General features: G+C 37.3%; 1 protein-coding gene across 1 annotated transcript; it reads right to left on the bottom strand.

Moving 5' to 3' along the window:
- Nucleotides 1-2,497: 2,497 nt before the first annotated feature.
- Nucleotides 2,498-20,235, bottom strand: LOC121417766 (C4b-binding protein alpha chain-like). The gene is made up of 7 exons (XM_041611500.1): nt 20,193-20,235; nt 17,261-17,449; nt 13,342-13,473; nt 12,523-12,699; nt 11,212-11,388; nt 3,323-3,499; nt 2,498-2,514 (listed from the first exon to the last, which is right to left on the bottom strand). The coding sequence occupies exons 1-7, from the start codon at nt 20,233-20,235 to the stop codon at nt 2,498-2,500; spliced, it is 912 nt and encodes a 303-aa protein (XP_041467434.1).
- Nucleotides 20,236-20,709: the final 474 nt, after the last annotated feature.

Raw genomic sequence — 20,709 nt, 5'->3', positions numbered from 1 at the left:
AGGATACAGACTGTTTAACCTCATATATTCATATTCAGCGTAAGAAACTGGCTTAGAGGCACTATATGAAAATTTCTCCTTCTCCAAGTGGCACCTTGCTCGATTATAACCAGTCGACTCTAGGTATAATAGATAGCACGGTAATCTTTGACTACGCATCTGAAAAATTGTAAATATGCCCATTATACAAGCGTACCCATCTGAACATGAGGCAGCAAGGAATCATAATATGGCACGGACTCTGCTTATGTGGATACAGGTACCCCCTCTCAAAGTCAGTGCCCCCCCCCCAAAAAAAAATGAAATGAAATAAAATAATACTACTAATAATAATGAAAATAAAAATAAAACAAATGTTGGAATGGAGAAAAGAAAAAAAAAATAAAAACGACGAAAAAAGTTTGGGAATGAAATAACTGAGGATAAGAATCGGGAAAAGGGAACACATTTTAGTCAGTATGAAAACAAATGATTGATCTATTCGCACATCGCACTCGCGGTGGCTATTTAATGAGATGCATGACTTAAAAAGATTTCATTGCGTTTAAGATATTCTTAGGTCATTTTACCAACATATTTTAGCATGCGATTCGAGGTCTTGTAATTTTCAAGCGGATCGCGTAATATGTAAATAATTTACAAACATTATTTAAACTGTACCGTTTTGGGGTCTAAATATTTATAAAATAAATCACTTTGCAGTTCTCAATCTTTGTGAACTGTTTTGGTTTCTTCCTTTATAATGTCAAACTTTTCAATTTAGGGCAAAATCTTAAAATGAAATATATACATGTACATATAGTTTTTAGCTCTTACATTATTTATTTAGAGAAATAAGACATTACATTATGTTAAATGTTGCTGAAAACGTTCCCTTTTTGAGTCAGTACGATAAATAAAAATCACCTCGCGTTTGAAGATCCCGTCATTTCTTTGATTACTTGGTCTTGTTTGTGTTTTTTTTAATATTAGCTTACCATAGCACAAGGGTATTGTTGGAATGAAAATGCCGTCACTGCACTTAGATGAAAAGCTATCTGATTGTCCATTCGAGTACTCGTTGTCGCATGTAACTGTAATGGTTTCATCATGATGAATGACAGTGTCATTTGAAGAGATCGTTGCATTTGGTACATTCGGTGCATCACATAGAGCTATACATAAGAAAGACAAACAGGAAAGTGTGCAATGAAACACGGTTACCGCGAGGTGGGCAAGAATAATTCTTTTTGGAATTTTGGATTGGACTTTGACCATTATTCAAAGTGCCTGGTTTCTCTTTTTTGAAAGAATGAAAATGCGAAATTTATTGTATTCGGAAATATCCCATGATTACAAATCAGGCGTCATCTTGATCCCTTTGCACGAGGATTTGAATTACAGAGTTTGTTACCTTAAATTTCTCGGTGTAAAACGAGGGTAAGCACAAAACAGTAAGGTTCTTACATGAGCTACAAAACCCATGAAACACAGAGATTATGAGAACCACTGGCGTAAATTCCGTGCGGTTGTGAAATATTGGCATGTACAATCATCCCCCACCACTCTTCAAGACAGATTTTGTTTCTAATCATCAAATGGATAATACAATGTTATGGTGGATTCATCTTTAAAATGCAGTTAATCCTTAAGGGCAAAATTTTCATTCTAAACATGCCAAATTTCTCGCTCAATCTATTCTTACAAGAAAGTTTCCTTCACAAATCACTTCGCTTGTTACAATGGTATATCTACTACATTACGGGAGTGTGGTATAAAAGTCCATTTATAAATACGTGACTCCAGCACTGAATTTATAGTATGATTATATTTTTGACTATAAACGAATCAAAACATCCTTTGAATTGGGGATTGGGGCATACCCTGGTATCTTTGTGGAAGCAGGGATACTTTGGTACAAAAAAAAATATTCGACGAGATACATATCTTAATCAATGTTTTTGAGCTCGGACATCGAGCTTTCATTATTTTGATAGATTTTCTCATTGATTTTTGAAAAGGCGTTCGGTAAAATGTCCGTTTTATCGTCAGAGTGTTTCAGCTCGCGCTGCGCACTCGCATTGGTTGATTTGTCAAGTACATATTCTCGTCGTGTATTCCATGAAGTTCTCAAAATATCCCTTTTCAGATTTGGATGCCAAAACTTACCAACTAATCCTGCGCGCACGCATTTTGATTGGTGAGTAATGCATACCCCCATAGTAATTCCAGAAAAACTACTTAAAAATTACTTTTTTATGGACAGTTTATCAAATATATCGGCTCGTGATTTTCGCTTGCATTATAGTTAAAAATATATTAACCGGTGTTTGCTATTCATAATAGCAAAATTGCTTAAAATATCCAGTTTTTAGCCTTTGGTATCAACAAATTTCGCGCTTTCATTAGGCTTATTATATAGCATGATATTAACATTGTTATGAATTCCTAACCATTGTCCTTTTTCAGAAAGAATTATCGACATTTTTTATCTCGCGCTTAGGATGACAAAATGTCCTCAGAATGGTTCTGGTTCTAGGACAAAATAATAATAAAGAAAATATAAGCTTGCATTCACATCATTTATTAAGTGTGGACGCATCAGTTATTAAGTGCGATCCATATCCACTTCACAATTTTCCTAGACAGTGCTTGTATTAGTACTTAAAATGACCCTTTTCAGATCTGAATTTCATATATTTTCAGTTCGTGCTTCCGGCTAGTATTATTGATAATCATGATAGAAAATGTATTTACAATGCCCAGATCTTAGGTCTTAATTTAAAAAACGCGCACGCATGTTTATCGAGATATGCATATTTTTCATAAGCATTCTTAAATTTTCTAGTTTCAGATCAGAATATGAAAAGAAAATCTGATTGCCTTTCGTGCTCGCATTAATAGTGTAAGGAAATACCCAATTAACCATCCTTTTCGTGATTTGTAAAACATGAATAGAGTGTCGTTTGGCGTCTAAAATATTTTTTTTCCTCTGGCACTTCGCACTCGCATTGTTTAGTTATATATGTTTCCCGTTATATTGATTATAAAAAATGCTTATAATATCCGAGCTTCGCGCTCGCATTATTTGATTGTTTGAATATGCATCATCTACATTGCTAACTGCAAAGAGAAACGGTCATTAACAATGCCCTTTTTCGAGCAGGCCAGAACTTATATTAGAGATTTCTGTTCGCACTAATTGCATACATGTAGTTACATTCGCATCTTGATCATTATCATGAACATTTTCCAGAATGCAAACAAATTGCAGGACAAAATACATGAATTTTCCCGAAGTTTCAGCTCGCACATTGTTTTATTCATCTATATTTACACTCACCGTAACAAAATGAAACTGGTGGCACAAGCTTTCCCTCATTGCATTCGTACGTCATGCTTTGTGATTCGCCATTTGAATATCCCTCATCGCAGGCAACAGTGACAGTGTCTCCATGATGGAGCAAGGGAGTTTGAGACGTCGCGTTTGAAGCTCGAATTGTTGGTCGGTTACACTGAGCTGGAATGAAAAAAAAAACATGGCACTTGTTCTATGAAATTTCAATCATTCGAATAAACAACTAGGGATGCAGCTAGGTTACTTTTGTTTGAGTTCCAAATATCATACGCTCATGCAAAAAACCCTTCATTCATCGCGCACAGTGAAAATACGGTGGGTGTGTGCATGTGTGTGTGTGAGGATGTGTGAGTAGCATTGCGCGGTGACTCACCGTCGCGACGGTGAGTGTAGGGCCCGGGGGGCGCGTTTCCGTTTTACACCCTGGCGAAGGCATTTTCCGGAAAAGTAGCCAAAAAGCGACTAGTGAAGAGTCTACACACGTCGCTGGTTGCATGCAGCGTGCGACACAGGCGAGTCCACCACCGCATGCAATTTGCACAGTTACTGATCATATCAGAGCACAGAGTTCCTCGGCACTTCATGTATAGGGAGAGCGGCAGTCAGGAGTGAAATCGAACATGCTTTTGCCGGCAGTCGCGTTGTTTATGATTTTTTTTTCTAAAAATAAATTATTAACTAAATGAAAAGAATGACAGACAAAATCAAAATAAACAGATACTTCAATGGAAAGACAAATTTAAGTTTGATGGATTGATACACTTATAAGCTGCCGAAAGATAGATATAGAAGACTGATAAATAGATAGAGTCAAGATAGATAGATAGATAGAAATAGAGAGAGAGAGAGAGAGGTGAATAGATAGATAGAAAGAGAGAGAAAGAGGGAGAGATGGATGGATAGATAAATAGAGAGGGGGAGAGAGAGAGAGGTCGATATATAGAGGGAGAGGGGGAGAGAGAGAAAGAGAGATAGAAGGATAGATAGAGAGAGAAAAAAAGACAGATGCTAGAGAAGGAGAGAGATAGAGAATTTGAGAGACAGATAGATGTTAGATAGATAGAAAGATAAAGAATGAGAGAGACAGAGAAGATAGACAAATTAACAGATAGATAGATACCATATCAATTTGTTGTGTACAAAAAACGCTCCTTTTATAAGGCATAGAAATCAGTGTTGTAGTGCCTTGATGCTCGGCCTTGGCCTTAAGGCGCCTTAAGGCCTATTTTTTCAAAGCCTTGGCCTTGAACATTCAAGCCTTGGCCTTGAGAGGGCCTTGGCCTTGGCCTTGAGGATTTTGAGCCTTGAAATTTCAAGGCATTTTCAAGGCATTTTCAAGGCTTTTTCAAGGCATTTTGTATTTTGTACTTTCATTTGTTTTATAAAAGTAATTATAAATGTTTCAATTGTTCTGTACATCTAATGACACTAAATACTACCAGTCAGCAGCAGCAGAAGCAGTAAGTGTACTTAGCAGTGCCATCAATTGCAATTATCATCACATAATTGTGTAACAAAGAGAAGTGATGAAAATTAATATTATTTATTGGTAATATGATGTAATCATGACTAATAAGGATAATGACAATATCAATAATAATGATAATAATTATGATTAGGATTATAGTCAGTGGCGTAACTACAGGGGGCATGGGGGCACGTGCCCCCCCCCCCTCCCCAATCGGCTGACTAAAAAAAGGGAGGAAAAGAGGGAGAAAGGAAGAGAAACGTAGTGGGAAAGAAGACGATGTTCATTATAATTTTATAATTATGTTATGTTACATTACATAAGAAACATTTTTTTTCATATAAATGAAACATAATTGGCTCAGGGCATATATGTCTTCATTGTTCCTGGTGCTCCCATTGTCTGTTTACCGAGATATATAATCCTGTTATACTAAAACCTCCCGTTTTCAAGTCAATATACACCAAACTACCAAATATATTTCCTCGCACTTCGAGTTATTCTTTTACATGTACAATAGTATGCTTCTTTTTCATGAATACTTTTAAGTGATTGTCCCATTTTAAGGTCTTAATATAAAACATTTCCTGTCCGTGCTTACGTTCGCAGTAGTGGATTGGTGAAAGATGTCTGCTCTCCATCAATTCCTAGAATGAGTCCTTAAAATGTCCCTTTTTCTGATCTGAATATCAAATATTTTCGCGTTCGCATCCTTTGGTTAATGAAGTACGTATTCTTGAATTCCTACAAACAAGCCTTAAAATGCCCCTCTTTAGGTCTGAATTTCCTAAATTTTCAGCTCGCGCTTCGCGCTCGCAAGATTTGATTAGTGAGATGGGTATGTTAATCATGATTACAAGTGCTTTATGTGCATGTTTAGATGTAATTCTAACAAAATCAGCAAGCGTTTATTGGCACTCCCATTAAATGACAATGGTGAGATGTGTATAATCTTAATAGATAAAAGATTCCTAAAATATAGTCCTTAAAATCTTCCTGTTTGGGGTCAATATTTACAAAAATTTTAGTTCGCGCTTCGCACTCGAATTATTTAGCGAGACAGATACGTATCATGATTACAAAAGATTGATTGTAATATGTCCCTTTTTAGGTTTGAATATCAAAAAATTTAAGCTCGCGCTTCGCGCTCGCATTATTTGACTAGTGAGATACATGTCCGTTTATTGGCACTGTCCTTATAAAAATATCTCTATTAGGTCAGTATACCTGGTAACTGGGCGCGCTTCGCGAGCTCACTAGGCAGTTCCAAGTTTTTGCTGGTGCCCCCAATGCCGTGACCCACGGTACGCCACTGATTATAGTGATTTTATGACAGGAATCATTCTGACAGATCTGACTGCAATTTTGACAGCAATTTTCATACTTTAAAAATAGCTTACTCTAAAGAATGATAACAAGGTTGATTTCTATTCCATTAGGTTTTCCTTGTATTATTTTCTTTGACCAACAAGAATGTTTTAAGTCTTAATGATATTCTGAAAAGATTCGGTAAACTTGAACACAAACTTCAATTTTGTCATTGCCAGATGGGCTATGGCATCAATGGCATGATGAGCCAAAATTTTTGAGGGGCCAAGCATGGCATACAGAGCAAAATTTTAGGTTTCAAAATCAACAACTTTTGGATTGTGCTTGCATAAATTATTGTTAAGTAAGGTTCGCATTCAACACAAAAAATGCTTAGAATGTCTAGTTTTTAGGTCAGAATATTACAAATTTTTGAGCTCGCGCTTTGCGCTTGCATTATTTGACTGGTGAGTTATGTATCCTATTTATGAGTCACTAAATGCAGTCCAGAACAGCTTCCTTTTCTGGTCAGTAAAAATTTCAGCTTGTGTTTTGTGCTCGCGTTAATTTGTTTAGTAAGATGCACACCTTTTTCATGATAACAAAAACAGCTCGAAATATTTAAATTTCATTTCTTATTACGTCTTATTACAACATCTCGCAAGGATGCCCTTTTAACAGTGATTAGCACCATAATTGACCCAAAATCGAGTTTTACAACTTCAATTTTTTTTTCAAAACCACTTGCTCGCTATGCTTTCTATAGCGGGAAATTAAAGCCTAAATCAAAATATCTGTCTTATCAATTAGAAATCACTTAAAAAAGCTTTGCTGAACTGCACCAAAATTCTCATTTTTACTTATATTGTAAGTGCATTTTTGGCTTTGACCCCCCCCCCCCCCCTCCACAAAAAAAAATACATTCTGCCTCCCCTGTACCAGGTAGAGGAGAAAGACATATGTTGAGAATGGGCATGCCAGGATCAGATCACCTTGGTAATAATAATTATTGCAATGTGAATCGCCTAGAACAATAATTAAATGTTTTTATGTCTAAATCTACATGATCTATCATGAAATTATTTTCATTTTAAATGTACAAGGGTAAAAAATTTTGCTCGCTCACACCTTTTATACATTTGGTCCTGTGTGTCATGTATGCCGCCTAAGCATTGTTGTCTAATTTTTTTTCCATATTGTACAATTGAAATGCCTTGGCCTTGGCCTTGGCCTTGAGGTTTTCAGGCCTTGGCCTTGGCCTTGGGTTTCCATGCCTTGGCCTCAGCCTTGGTTATTGAAGCCTTGGCCTTGGGTATTAAAGCCTTGGCCTTGGCCTTGGAGGTTTGAGCCTTGACTACAACACTGATAGAAATAGGACGTTTAACGCACAGTCACTAATACGCGCCGCTGTCTTCGCATCGTGCAGGCAGTCTACGTGTATAGTGGCGGGCTGCTACATTGCGGTGCAGGGGTGTTCAACTTACGGTGAGCGCACTCAGCTGCGTGTTTTCACTTCTCCTTTCTCTCCTTTTATTGTAATTTTTCCTACTTGTTTTCATAAATTAATTCCCCTTCACTTTCCTTGTTTTCTCACTCCCTTCAGTTTTGTAACTCTTCTTGATCACTTGCATTCATTGGCACACCCCCCGGTCAAAAATGGTACGGTTCTATCCAACATACACTCAAGTCGTCGCTGTACGAATAGTGAAATTCTTCACGCGCTGCGTTGCCTAGCTATGCGTGTTTACTGTGTACTGTACTGTGTACACACAATGCCATCGGCTGAACCGGCCGCCAAACTCAAACTATAGTGACCAAAATTGCAAAAGCTTTTGCAAATGTGAAAAGTGACAGAGGTTTTTTTTATCCAATCAAAATCATTCTTAGGTATTCGCAATCTACAGCATTTTCTGCAAAATGTCTTTTTTTGATAGGGTCTATTGTGACGTATATATTTTTTTACAACAATGTGAAGTCGCACCAAACGTTTCGTTTCCCGCACTTGCCCATTGGCTCATGTACAAATGGATTTCCAAAATCATCAAGAAAGGTTCCAAAAACCTCAAAAGTGACAGAACTTAATTTGACTAAAATTGACTGAAAATCATATCATGTTCAAGGTGAGAATCTGCTCTATTCTATTCTGTTTTGATAGATCACCTTGTTGACGCGTTTGGGAGATATCTTAGTAAATCCCTCAAAAACTGCGTATTTTCTATTATTCTCCATAGGGAAATAATTTAACACGCTACGCACTGCAAAAAAGGAGCGCAAACAAATTGATATGATAGATAGATATATAGATAGAGAGAAATAGAGAAAGACAGACAGGTGGATAGATAGAGATAGATAGATGAGAGATAGATAGATGTTAGACAGATAAAGAGGGAGAGAGACAAAGAATATTAACAAATTAACAGATAGATAAGTTAAAAAAATAGATAGATAAATAGATAGAGAGAATAAGAGAAAGACAGACAGATGGATAGATCGTTAAATAGATAATTAAAGAATGAGAGAGACAGAGAAGATTATTAACAAATTAACAGATAGATAGATACTCTAGTTAAAAAATAGATAAATAGAGAGAAATAGAGAAAGACAGACAGATGGATAGAGAGATAGATAGAGAATTTGAGAGATAGATAGATGTCAGATAGATCAAGAATGAGAGAGAAGAGCGACAAATTAACAGATAGATACTGTAGTTACATAGGTAGGTAGAGAGAGAGAAATACAGAAAGACAGACAGATGGATGGATAGATAGAGAGAGATAGAGAATTTGAGATAGATAGATGTTAGATAAAGAATGAGAGAGACAGAGAAGATTATTAGATAGATAGATAGATACTGCAGTTACATAGATAGATAGATAGATAGAGATAGAATTTGAGAGATAGACAGATAGAGAGAAAGACAGACATCAGCAAATCGGCAAGGCAAATGATCAAGGCAAACATCCGTATTGAACCTGGAAAGTATAAGCTCAGCTGCATTATGTTCTGCGGATAACTAACTTCGGTGCGGACTTTGGATCGCGCGCCCAGCTGATAATGTAAACAAACGTAGACGTAGACTCTTCACTAGTCGCTTTTTGGCTACTTTTCCGGAAAATGCCTTCGCCAGGGTGTAAAACGGAAACGCGCGCCCGGCGCGCGGGCACTCGACCAAAAAAGTGGTAGGGGTGTGCCGCAGGAAGTGGCGTAACTACGGGGGGGGGGGCTGACCAAAAAATAATGTGAAAAGGAGAAAAAGAGGGAGAAAGGAAGATAAACGTAGTGGGAACAAAAATATTATTGTTCATTATATGTATAATGTCATATTATATCGTAATTATGTAATGTTATATTACATAAGAAACATTTTTTTCATAACTTTACGAAACATAATTTGCTCAGGGCCTATGTCTTCATTGTTCCTGGTGCTCGCATTGTCTGTTTAACGAGATATATAACCCTGTTATACTAAATCCTCCCGTTTTCAAGTCAATATACAACATACTGCCAAATATATTTCCTCGCACTTCGAGTTATTATTGTTTTATGTACAATAGTATGCTTCTTTTTCATGACTACTCAAAGTGATTGCCCCATTTTAAGGTCTTGATATAAACATTTCCTTCGCAGTAGTGGATTGGTGAAATATGTCTGCTCTCCACGAATTCCTAGAATCAGTCCTTAAAATGTCCCTTTTTCTGATCTGAATATCAAAAATTTTCAGCTCGCGCTTCGCGCTCGCATCATATGGTAAGTGAACTACGTATGGTCTTCGTGAATTCCTACAAACAATGCCACTCTTCGGGTCTGAATTTCCTAAATTTTCAGCTCGCGCTTCGGGCTTGCAAGATCTGATTGGTGAGATGGGTATTTTAATCATGATTACAAGTGCATTATGTGCATGTTTAGATGTAATTCTAACAAAATCAGCAAGCGCTTATTGGCACTCGCATTAGATGACTATGGTGAGATGTGTATACTCTTAATGGATTCCTAAAATATAGTCCTTAAAATCTTCCTGTTTGGGGTCAATATTTACAAAAATTTCAGCTCGCGCTTCGCGCTCGCATTATTTAGTGAGACAGGTACGTATCATGATTACAAAAGATTAATTATATATTCCCTTTTTAAGGTCTGAATATCAAAAATTTTAAGCTCGCGCTTCGCGCTCGCATTATTTGACCAATGAAATACATATCCGTTTAATGGCACTGTCCTTAAAGTGACTCTATTAGGTCAGTATACCTGGCAACTGGGCGCGCTTCGCGCGCTCACTAGTGACTCAAAATTTTTGCTGGTGCCCCCCATGCCATGACCCACGGTACGCCACTGGCCGCAGGCGAGACAAAAAAACGGGGGCCTTGGAGTAGGCTTATTATAAAAAGGAGGCTCCTCGGAACGTGACAGCGTCTCCATGATGGAGCAAGGGAGTTTGGGACGTTGCGGTCGAAGCTCGAATTGTTGGCCGGTTACACTGAGCTGAAATGGAAAAAAACATGGCACTTGTTTTATGAAATTTCAGTCATTCGAATAAACAACTAAGGATGCAGTTAGGTTACTTATGTTTGAGTTTCAAATATCATACGCTCATGCAAAATGTATATTTGGACAGGAAGGCAGCTGTATATTAAGTGCTCTCTCTCTCAAAAAAAACGTTAATTAGATTTGGAGAAATTTTCGGGTAATATTTTTCATTTGTTTTTCTTTCTTGTATGAAGTCGAGTTCGCTAACTGTGCTAAAAAGTCCTAGAATCACATCCAGGATTAATTGCAGTCAAACGTGTGAAAACTTTTAAAATTTTAATTTACACAGCAGATGCAGAAATTAATATCTATATTAAATCGCAAATAGGGTCTATAGAGCGTTATATGTGATGTAGAAAGAATGAAAACGCAGAGGGAGATCACGGCCAATGGTCAAAGAACGGATGTTGCAGCAGTAAAGAACGATGACTCCGAAATGAAAGGAAATGTGAATGGTATCCATTTCCAATGCTTCGCTATGAAAAGATAATCCAGATTGTTGGAAAACGATTGACAACCGGTGTAATTATCTTCAGCAGCAGTGATTCATTTTTACAGTGATAATTTTTTACATTACCTAAACATTGAGGGTGCTCTGAGGGAGATAATACGCCTTCAAAGCAAGTCACATCTGTTGTCTGACCTGTCCCACTCGAATATCCGTAGTCGCATGTGATCCGCAATGTTTCAGCATGAGGCAACATATGGTCCGATGAGGAATCGGAATTCGGAACTTCTTCGAACCAGCACTGGGCTGTGTACAGAATAATAGAGACATACCCCCGATATCATTTTACCCAAAAGTTCATCTTACAAACTACAAAATCTAGAACCCCATTCCGCTATATTGCAAGCATATAGATTATCATACTTTTCAAGATGAAACTCATTTTTATCAAACATCTGAGTTCATGACAGAATCTTTGTTTAAAAAAGGATAAACAGTTCTTTCTGAACACATCAAACTCATTCTAGAGTAATCATAAGAAAGGTATGCGTTGACAACATGCATGGGAAATTGGAATAAAAATGCACAATATCGTATCCGCAGAATTCGCTATCAGAGCAAAAACCCAGGATAATGATCATATACCTGTGGGCCTACAGAAAATGGGTGACCAAATTAATATATATTCTATGCCTTTCGGCACTAACCTTAGTTTATATAGATTTGAAAGTTAGTAGTTATTTGTTCGCAAACCCTTCATTCATCGCGCACAGTGAAAATACGGTGAGGGTGTGTGTATGTGTGTGTGTGTGAGTAGCTTTGCGCGGTGACTCACCGTCAGTGAGTGTAAGGCCCGGGGGGGCACTCGACCAAAAAAGTGGTAGGGTTGTGCCGCGGGCGAGAAAAAAAACGGGGGCCTTGGAGCAGGCTTAGTATTAAAAGGAGGGTCCTCGGAACGGGCTTCGGAACTACAAATTTTTGTGAAAATTGGGGTCCTTGGAACGGGTCGCCTGCGTGTGCATCCCAATGGAACGGGCATACGTACGGGCATACATGGTGCACAGGCGCCGGCTGCGCTCTCGCAGAAGCGATATTTGGGAAGCACTCTCCGGCCGCTGTTCACCAAATTTGCGGCTCATGGTATAGCAGATCAATGCGACCGGAATGGCTGGCTTAACGGAAAATATGCGAAGCTTTGGAGAGGATATCTTTCTTCTTTTTTTATCTATAAGAAGAAAATGCTATGCTTCGGAGCGGCTTTCTTAGTTCTTTTTCTCAATAAGACAAAACTGCTGTGCCTTGGAACGGAAATTTGAGTGTCAAATGGGGGTCCCCTCCGCGGCACATACCCACAATGCATTATATCCTGAGTGCCCCCCCCCCCCGTGTAGGGTTTCTCGACCAAATAACTACTACCGTCCAAATCTAGACTACACTAACCTTTGCATGTCGGTTCGGCGTCACTCCAAATCCCATCATGACAGGTGATTTCAGTCGGTCCAACTATGGTGAAGTTTGCATTGCATTCGTACAGCAGTTGATGACCGTGGATATATGGTGGACCTTCTCCAATGATATTTCCGTTAACAATGCTTTCGCTGACCAATGGACAGTCGGCTGTAGAGCATAGGATTGGGAATAATTCATTTTGAGAAATACAAATGAAATTATCTGATCTCTTCGTTAATGACAAAGCTTTATTGTTACATTCCATTACCATTACTGCCTGTTTCATTTACTTGCTGTAATGAAACAGGCTTCAATATGCATCAAGGGGGCGTTTCTAATTTCTAGTTTGTTTGTATTTCGTTCAAATTTGTAGCTTTGTTTAAAAAATTGGAGACTGGAAACCTAAATTTGCCTTCTATGACATATTTGTCCCATATTGTGTGTACTTTTTACGAAGTTGTTTGGCTTATTACTACAATGTATTATATTGATTTTGAAGGTGGAAAATTAATATATTTCCACTTTATTACAAATGAATACTGAGTGGGGAAGTCAGTCTTAAATGGCTTGCAACGTGAAAGAGATCTGCAAAGAGCAGAGTCTACACTTTGTCTGTTGCCAATGACAAAATTGGCTCACATAACCCAACATTTCGTAAAATATGGGTATTTGTTTTAAACTAATTTCTCGGAAACGTGATCGCACACCGTGACTTGATTACTTGAGTAGACGTAACAAGCTGTCCTAAATTTAAAATAGGACAATTACCGTAGCAAAATGTAATTTCTGGTGGATCAAAAATCCCATTACGACACGTTGTATGTGAGGGTCCTCCTATGGTAAAATTTTCGTGGCAATCAAAAGTAATCACTTGGCCATCTGTAACGGTGTTGGTATCAGGAATAGTGATACCATTATCAATGACAGGAGTGATACAGCCCGCTGAAAATAAGGAAAAGAAAAATAATATTGATACAGAAAAACGTTCATTAGTTAGTGGTAGTCAACTAAAATAACGTTATAGTTTGTACCAACATTCACAATATTTTTGACATTTTTCTTTCAACAGGCAAAACTCTGAAAAAAACGAATGAGGGAAAATTTGAAAGTAACATCTTTAAAAAAGGGGGGAAGAGATCACTGTGATGGATGATAACGGATGGTCCCAGTACTTAATTCAGCATCTGGATATATGATCCGAGCTTATCGCATCCACAGCAATTGGAACGTTACGTGTTGGATCTGCGATCCCTTTACAAAATTCTTGCTGCTTCTGTGGGAATAGTTACAGCTGCTTCTGTGGGAATAGTTACAGCTCCGATTTTTGCATGCGTGGGCCTCGTCGTAAAGCCCGACATTGCCTCTGTAATATGGAAACGACGGTCAGTCGGGTCGCTTCATTGATAGGATTTCATATTCTTACACTCTGTACAGGGAACCTATGCCCCAAAATGATTCTTGACTTGTTCCATTAAAACAATATTTCCTCTGAATATAGGTATATAATGGATTCAGGTAAGCCTCATGGGGGGTAGAACTCAATACCCACGATGCACATGGCCTTTGCATGATGGCTCGTCGTTTGTGTAGGAGTAGTCAAATTCCAAGAGAGAAAAAAATGCAGACGGATTTCAGGCGGAATTTAAAGGCATTGGCCAACATCGATTTGACTCCTAAATTATCTGAGCTGCGAGGTCCCACCTGTCACCTGTGTCTGCGATATGTTACCAAAAATGAAGCCCAGAAAAAAATGCTTTCCAAAATCATAATTTTTTTGAAATATTTTTGTGAAATACAAGGTGACCGGAAACACCAAATAAATCATATCATATATTTTGTGTTCTGATATTATCGGTGCCTTATGAATTACACAAAATTTCCGATTATAACGTATCAAAAGCATTTTCATTTTTTAGATTGTTCTTAGTGTCTGATTTTGCCATCATAAAATGATGAAAATTCCTAGACTACCACGTAAAACCATATTCAAATTAAACGTACCAGATTTTACATCCAGCTAATGAAATATGTAACACTATTCTTAAATATGCCCATGTTGGGAGCTAAGGGAATGTGTTGGAGGGGAGGGAATAACACAGCCGAAAATTGGTACAGAGAAGAATTTTGTGCAGCTGCTTTCTCTCATTTTTATTTTTTTGTATTTATTGTTATTGTTTTTTTTTGGGGGGGTGGTTTTAGAGTTTTAAGGTTGAAGCGAAAACACATCCATGTACATATTTCATCTCTCCTTGTTTATCTATTTTGTTTGTTGTTTTGTTTCGTATGTCTATAACGTAAACGATTGCCTTAAAGCTATGACGATCAACGCAAGCGACACCATGCCATAAACATTTCGCAAATTCTGCAACGCAAGTTGTGACATTAGAAACTCCCGTGCTTTAAAGGGTTTATTTCCAATTTGTCTAATACCAATTGCAATCTATTCTACTATTATTTGGTATAGCATCAGTTCGCCTACTCACCATATGGTCTACTTTCATTTAGTAAAGTGCAATTCCGTCTATAACCGGTTGTTCCAATAGCCATTTAGTCCGTGTATTATTCGGTTAAATCAAACTTAAGTGTTAATTGTGTAATATAAAGGCAAAGAACATGAGTGTTACGCCAACTGGTTATTTAGACGAAATGGTAATAGACGAAATGTAGATTAGACGAAGTGATGATTGGATAAAGTGGTACTTAGAGAAAATCTTGATGGACAGAATGGCATTAAACTAAATGAAGGTAGACCATTAGGTGAGTGGACGAGATGGCAGTGGACGGATTGAAAATTTATTTTTTCAAGTACGACTGCTCAACCAAACAGCCCCGACAGCGAAATTATTTTTCCCACAGGATTTCTGGACCCCGATATGAACATTCATGACTTGCGTCCTTAGAACCAGAATACGCATGCGCATGAACTCTTCTACTGGGCCTTATGCCTAAATCCTCATGTGTATCAAGATCAAATTCATAAACAATGATTACATTGCAATTAATAACAAGAAAAATGCTTTGCTGGGCTATGGCTAGCGTAGGCTAGGGCATAGATACCAGCTGTGGTAGAGAACTAAATGTAAGTTCGAACATAATTCAATTAATTTACTACTAAAGTGTATATATGGATAAAAAAAAATATTCGCCAAATAGCTCTGAAAGAAAATGCGTAAAAGTGCTGATAAATGTGCAAAATAAGTACGAAATTCCATCAAATGTCGGGTATTTTTCAAGGCAATTTTAATACACTGTACCATCTATGCTTTGTTGTGTTAGTGATCATCAAATCTATCGATTTTGAGCTAATATTCCATGATTTTACAAAGACAAGTTTACATTAATGTACCAGATCTAGAATTATGGTACTCTTTTCAGAACAAGCCTTGATTTAAAAGGATTTCTCATGAATAAAGAAAGTTGTTTGCTGCAACTAGATGTATTGTCTTATTTCAAGTTAACCTCAGGATTATTCAGCTGCAGTGCAGGCATTAGATAGGTCCAGATTATTTAATGTGCTGGCCTCGGCAAGCCCTAGCCTAGCCTAGCAGTTTGTTTACTGTCATAATTGCAATTGTTCAATTTTTGATCTCTCGATCTAGGGATAAGGCCTGTACCTGCATTATGAGGGTGTTAAATCATTTATGGCATGCAACGCGAACGACCACAATTTAGAAACGTCCGTGCGTACTTTTATTCCGAAGACGCAATAGGTCATGAATATTATTTGATGTCCAGAACTCTGTTGGGGAAAAAAATATTCTTCGCGCCCAGCCACTCCACCGGGTCGGACGTCCTGAGAAGCGCTACATGGTGCATTATGGGAAGGATAAGTAAGTGGTTGGAGTACATATAAAAGAAAAAAAAATGCTTAATTAAGGATTAGATATAGTTACAGTCTATCGAATCGAAGCTGCACCTAACGTGTTATTGGTGGATCGCTGGCGATAAAATTCATTGGTAACCGCCACTTGTCCAACTCGTGACCAGCTCAAGTTTAAACCGTATCACATGCGAGGACCAACTCAGCAGCTAAAAAATCTTTTTTGACATCAGTCTGGATTTGTTTGTTTTGTTTGTTTGTTTGCTGTTGTTTTCTTTGGTTCTGATTTATCATACACCAACAGCAAGCCATCGCGCACATTATGAGAAGAGCGTATGTTTTACTTCCCATCAAAAAAGGGGAATTAAATTTCAAATTGTTTTTCATTTTAGTATATTATACAGGGGGGTGATGATTATCTGATTCTATTTATTTTTAAAGCCTGAATTCGTTATAGACTTATACTTAAATGAATGTTTACAGACCATTCCAAAAATCTATCTTTATTTTCATAAATATATTACCAAAATATCAAAGTGTTATCTCAAAAGTATAAAGAATTGGCATACAGTAAAAAAGGGTCTTGTCACATTTGTTAAGTCATTGCAAGGCAACTCAGAGTTCAGGTTTTACACTCACCCTTGAATCAACACACACAAATCCCAGCACATTCATGTATGTATTACAAAGAATATGTATTAAATGACGTTCACAACCACAACTTGTTGAGAGCGAACATAATGAAATCATGAAATACGCAATGACATATCTTTAAAGATTCTACATTGAAAAATTCACGGTTATTTAAGTTTTTTATCCATTTGTAATAAGAAAGCAAACATGAAATTCTCATTTGCTGTCAACTAGCACCAATAATTTTATTCAAATCAATATTTTCTCCCTATTTACCATTGCACGTTGGAGGTGTTGGTGGATTCCACGACCCTCCTAACTCACATACTGCCTCCGATGGCCCCACTAGGGTGTAGTTTTCGTTACAAGAGTAGTAGACCTTGTCGGTATAGTCAAAAATAGGTTTATCTGGATACATGCTCCCATGCTCTGGCACACCCGTTGTATTGCATTGTGTCACTTGATCTGAAAGAGATACAAGAACAGATGACACAGACCATGCAAAGTAATAAAATACTGACTTGAATAAATGGCATACTAATAAATAATGACACGAGGTTTTCACGGTTACACTTCGCAATTGGGAAGGTTCGTAATTCCGAAACACGTAAATTGCCTGTACCTCGGTGTTCATTAATCCGAAAACGTAAAAGGGTTCGTTAATCCGAACATTTGTAGCGTTATTCCAAAGGTTCGTTATTTCGAAGATTCTATAATCCGAAAACGAAATAAGGTTCGATGTTCCGAAGGTTCGTTAGTCCGAAAACGAAATAAGGTTCGTTCATCAGAAGGTTCGTTAATCCGAAAAAGAAATAAGGCTTGTTAGTCCGAAAACGATATAAGGTTCGTTAATCATTACGTTTTCAGACTAACGAACCTTCGGAATCATGAACCTTATTTCGTTTTCTGATTAACGAACCTCCGGAATTACGAACCTCATTTTGTTTTCGGACTAACGAACCTTCGAAATTAAGAACCTTCGGAAATACGAACATTCAGGATAACGAACCTTCGGAATATCCGAATCTTCGGAAAAACGAAGCTTCGGAATTACGAATATATGCGGTTTTCACTTTTTACGACTTTGAGGCCGGACTAGTTTACCACTGGTTCTCGCATCACTTCGTTCAACGTCGTGAAGTATGCTCGCCCGAGCAAAAACATGCGTAAAGTGTTTGTTGCTGCATAATTTGATCGCACGCGCACTCAGTCACAACGGACTGTCCTACATTTCCTCTTAGGAACGATAAAGATCTGAAATCAGATTAATTCACAGGCACTGAATTCCCTATTTTCTGTATATTTGAGGAAATTCTCCAAATGGATTGAATTCCCTCGTAGTAAAATATGTTGTACTTTAACACCGTTTTATTCATGTTTAAGCTATGGCAGGTCTTATGCTAAAACTTAAATGACTTTCTTTTTCATGAAACAAAATCTTACCCATTCCATAAGCACAAGGGAAAATAATGAATACCAAACTAATCGTTTTAAATTCACCTCTTTACGAAATCAGTTGATCATCCAAAATTGTATAAACGTTTGGAAATCTAATAATAACTCGAGTAACGTTCTACGATTTTCCGGATTCAAAAGAAGCCTGAAGAAATCTGTCCTGATGTCCTACCTGCCGTGGTTCTTTCTATTTATAAATATGTTTCTATCATATGGATGTATGCATTTATATTTATATTCGATGTGTTTATATGTATTTAGATTTATTTTCGATGTATGCATTTCATTGTCTGTATGATTTTATTATTCCCATTATGATTTTGCATGTCTCATGCATCTACGGTCATTCATTATTTTATTGCTAGCTTCTTGAGGTGCCATCCGTGATATCACTTTTGTCATGTTTGTACATTCTATATTGTAGCATCAGAAAACAAATAAATGAATTGAATTGAATAGTGCAAGTGCGTTTCATGATATAATTATGACGTCAAAAAAGGTCACTACAATGAATAGGGGTAAACTTGAGACATTCCAAAGTTGATGCGGCGAAAAGCTGTATCACTTAGCAGAAACAAAAACAAATGACACTAAAACTGCAATCGTATCAGAAAGGTGTGCATGCATTGCGATTTAATAGAGGGCAAGAAACAGAAGGAGATAAAGATATAAATCTATATAAGTGATATATATTTTCACAAAAATCAGAGGGCGCGATTTCGTAAAGCAATGGGTACTGATGGTTAAAACGCTGTTGGATTATGTGAAATGATACAATCGGAAAACCCTGAAAATATGAGACCAAGACAACTAAAAACAAGGAAGTTATGGCCATTTTACTACTTTCAGACTTTGCAATAGAGGGCGCTATTGATATTCAATTCAACTCAATTCTTTTATTTCATTTCCATTCAAAACATAATACAATCTCATATCAAACAATATAAATCGAATACAATTTTACAGAAGGGCATTCTTACTTCGTAAAAAACAACAGTATAATTGTATAGAGCATAAATGGAAATGGAAATGAGGGGGATCTACTAAAAAGCAAAGCTTGTAAAATTGTGGATCCCCTTGGAAAAGAAGAAATCATAGTCGACTTACTATATGCGTACATGCATGTATTACAGGATAGATTTTTATTTATTGTAACATATTTAATCAGGATAAAGATAAAACATGATCAGCCGAGGCTGTTTTACATCATGGTCCTGACAACACGTCCTGACAACACACACAAAATATTGATACCAATAGCAAACCCTGAAATTTTGAGACCGAAATTAATGAAAACCAAAAAGTATGGCCATTTCACTATTTTCCAACTTTGCAACAGAGGGTGCTATTTCTAAAGGCAATGGTCACTGATGCAGAAATATAATTCGATTATGATGGATGATACCATTAAAACAAGTCCTGAAAATATGAGACCGGATTAATTGAAAGAAAGAAGTTATGGCCATTTTAATTTCATTTTACTTTGCAATAGTGGGTGCTATTGCTAAGGTAAATGGTCACTGATGCGTAAAAAACAAGAGAATTATGAGGGATAATACTTTTAGCAAACCCTGAAATTATGAGACCGAAACGAATGAAGACAATGAAATCAAAGGACAAGTCCACCCTAACACTGAAAATTTCTTCAAAATCGGATGTAAAATAAGAAAGTTATGGCATTTTAAAGTTTAGCTTATTTTCAACAAAATAGTTATATTAAGGCGGCTTGTCAAAGGTGTGCGTGCTTCTTTACCTTTATATTCCACGGCGAACCCGCTCAACGTTCCATTGACCATTTTTCTTTCCTACGGGTCAGTGCTCTTGCCATTCCAGACGCCACCGTTCCCTTTTGCAGCGAAAACGGAAGCGTGCGCTTTGATCTTTTCTTTTGACACCACCCGGTTGGCTTTCCGATAAGATGTTTCTGCATGAGCGCCCTCTATGTCCACGATATCGGCATTTTATGCAAACTATTAAACGCCCGATCTCCAGTCACTGATCTGAATATTGTTGTGTCCTTGTATCGGTGTGCGTAGTGACTACCTCAACTTTGATAATTTCAATATTCATTTTTAAGTGCATTTGATTTCGTTCGAAGGTAAAGATTTTTGTGCGTAGTCACAGTGACTAATTTTCAAAAGTTACGCTTTCTCATTTTTTGGGGAGAAATTTTCGTTTCAAGTTTCAGTATATGACAAATTTCAATTAGATTTAGATTTCATTTCTTTAATAGAACAATTAAGCTTTAGCCCTTTAGCACGAGCATGTTG

The sequence above is a fragment of the Lytechinus variegatus genome, chromosome 6, assembly GCF_018143015.1.
Source record: "Lytechinus variegatus isolate NC3 chromosome 6, Lvar_3.0, whole genome shotgun sequence".
In the NCBI taxonomy this organism is placed as follows: Eukaryota; Metazoa; Echinodermata; class Echinoidea; order Temnopleuroida; family Toxopneustidae; genus Lytechinus; species Lytechinus variegatus.
The sequence above is the reverse complement of the archived record's forward strand: the minus strand, read 5'-3'. Positions and strand labels throughout refer to the sequence as shown.

What these genes read in the sequence shown, in the direction of transcription:
- LOC121417766 (XM_041611500.1), bottom strand. Translation starts at nt 20,235, where the DNA reads ATGGTCAATGGAACGTTGAGCGGGTTCGCCGTGGAATATAAAG. An exon ending in AACACCTCCAACGTGCAATG is followed by an intron (nt 13,474 to 17,260) that starts GTAAATAGGGAG and finishes CCTTATTTTCAG; the next exon opens with CGGGCTGTATCACTCCTGTC. An exon ending in AGAGCACCCTCAATGTTTAG is followed by an intron (nt 3,500 to 11,211) that starts GTAATGTAAAAA and finishes TTTTCATTCCAG; the next exon opens with CTCAGTGTAACCGACCAACA.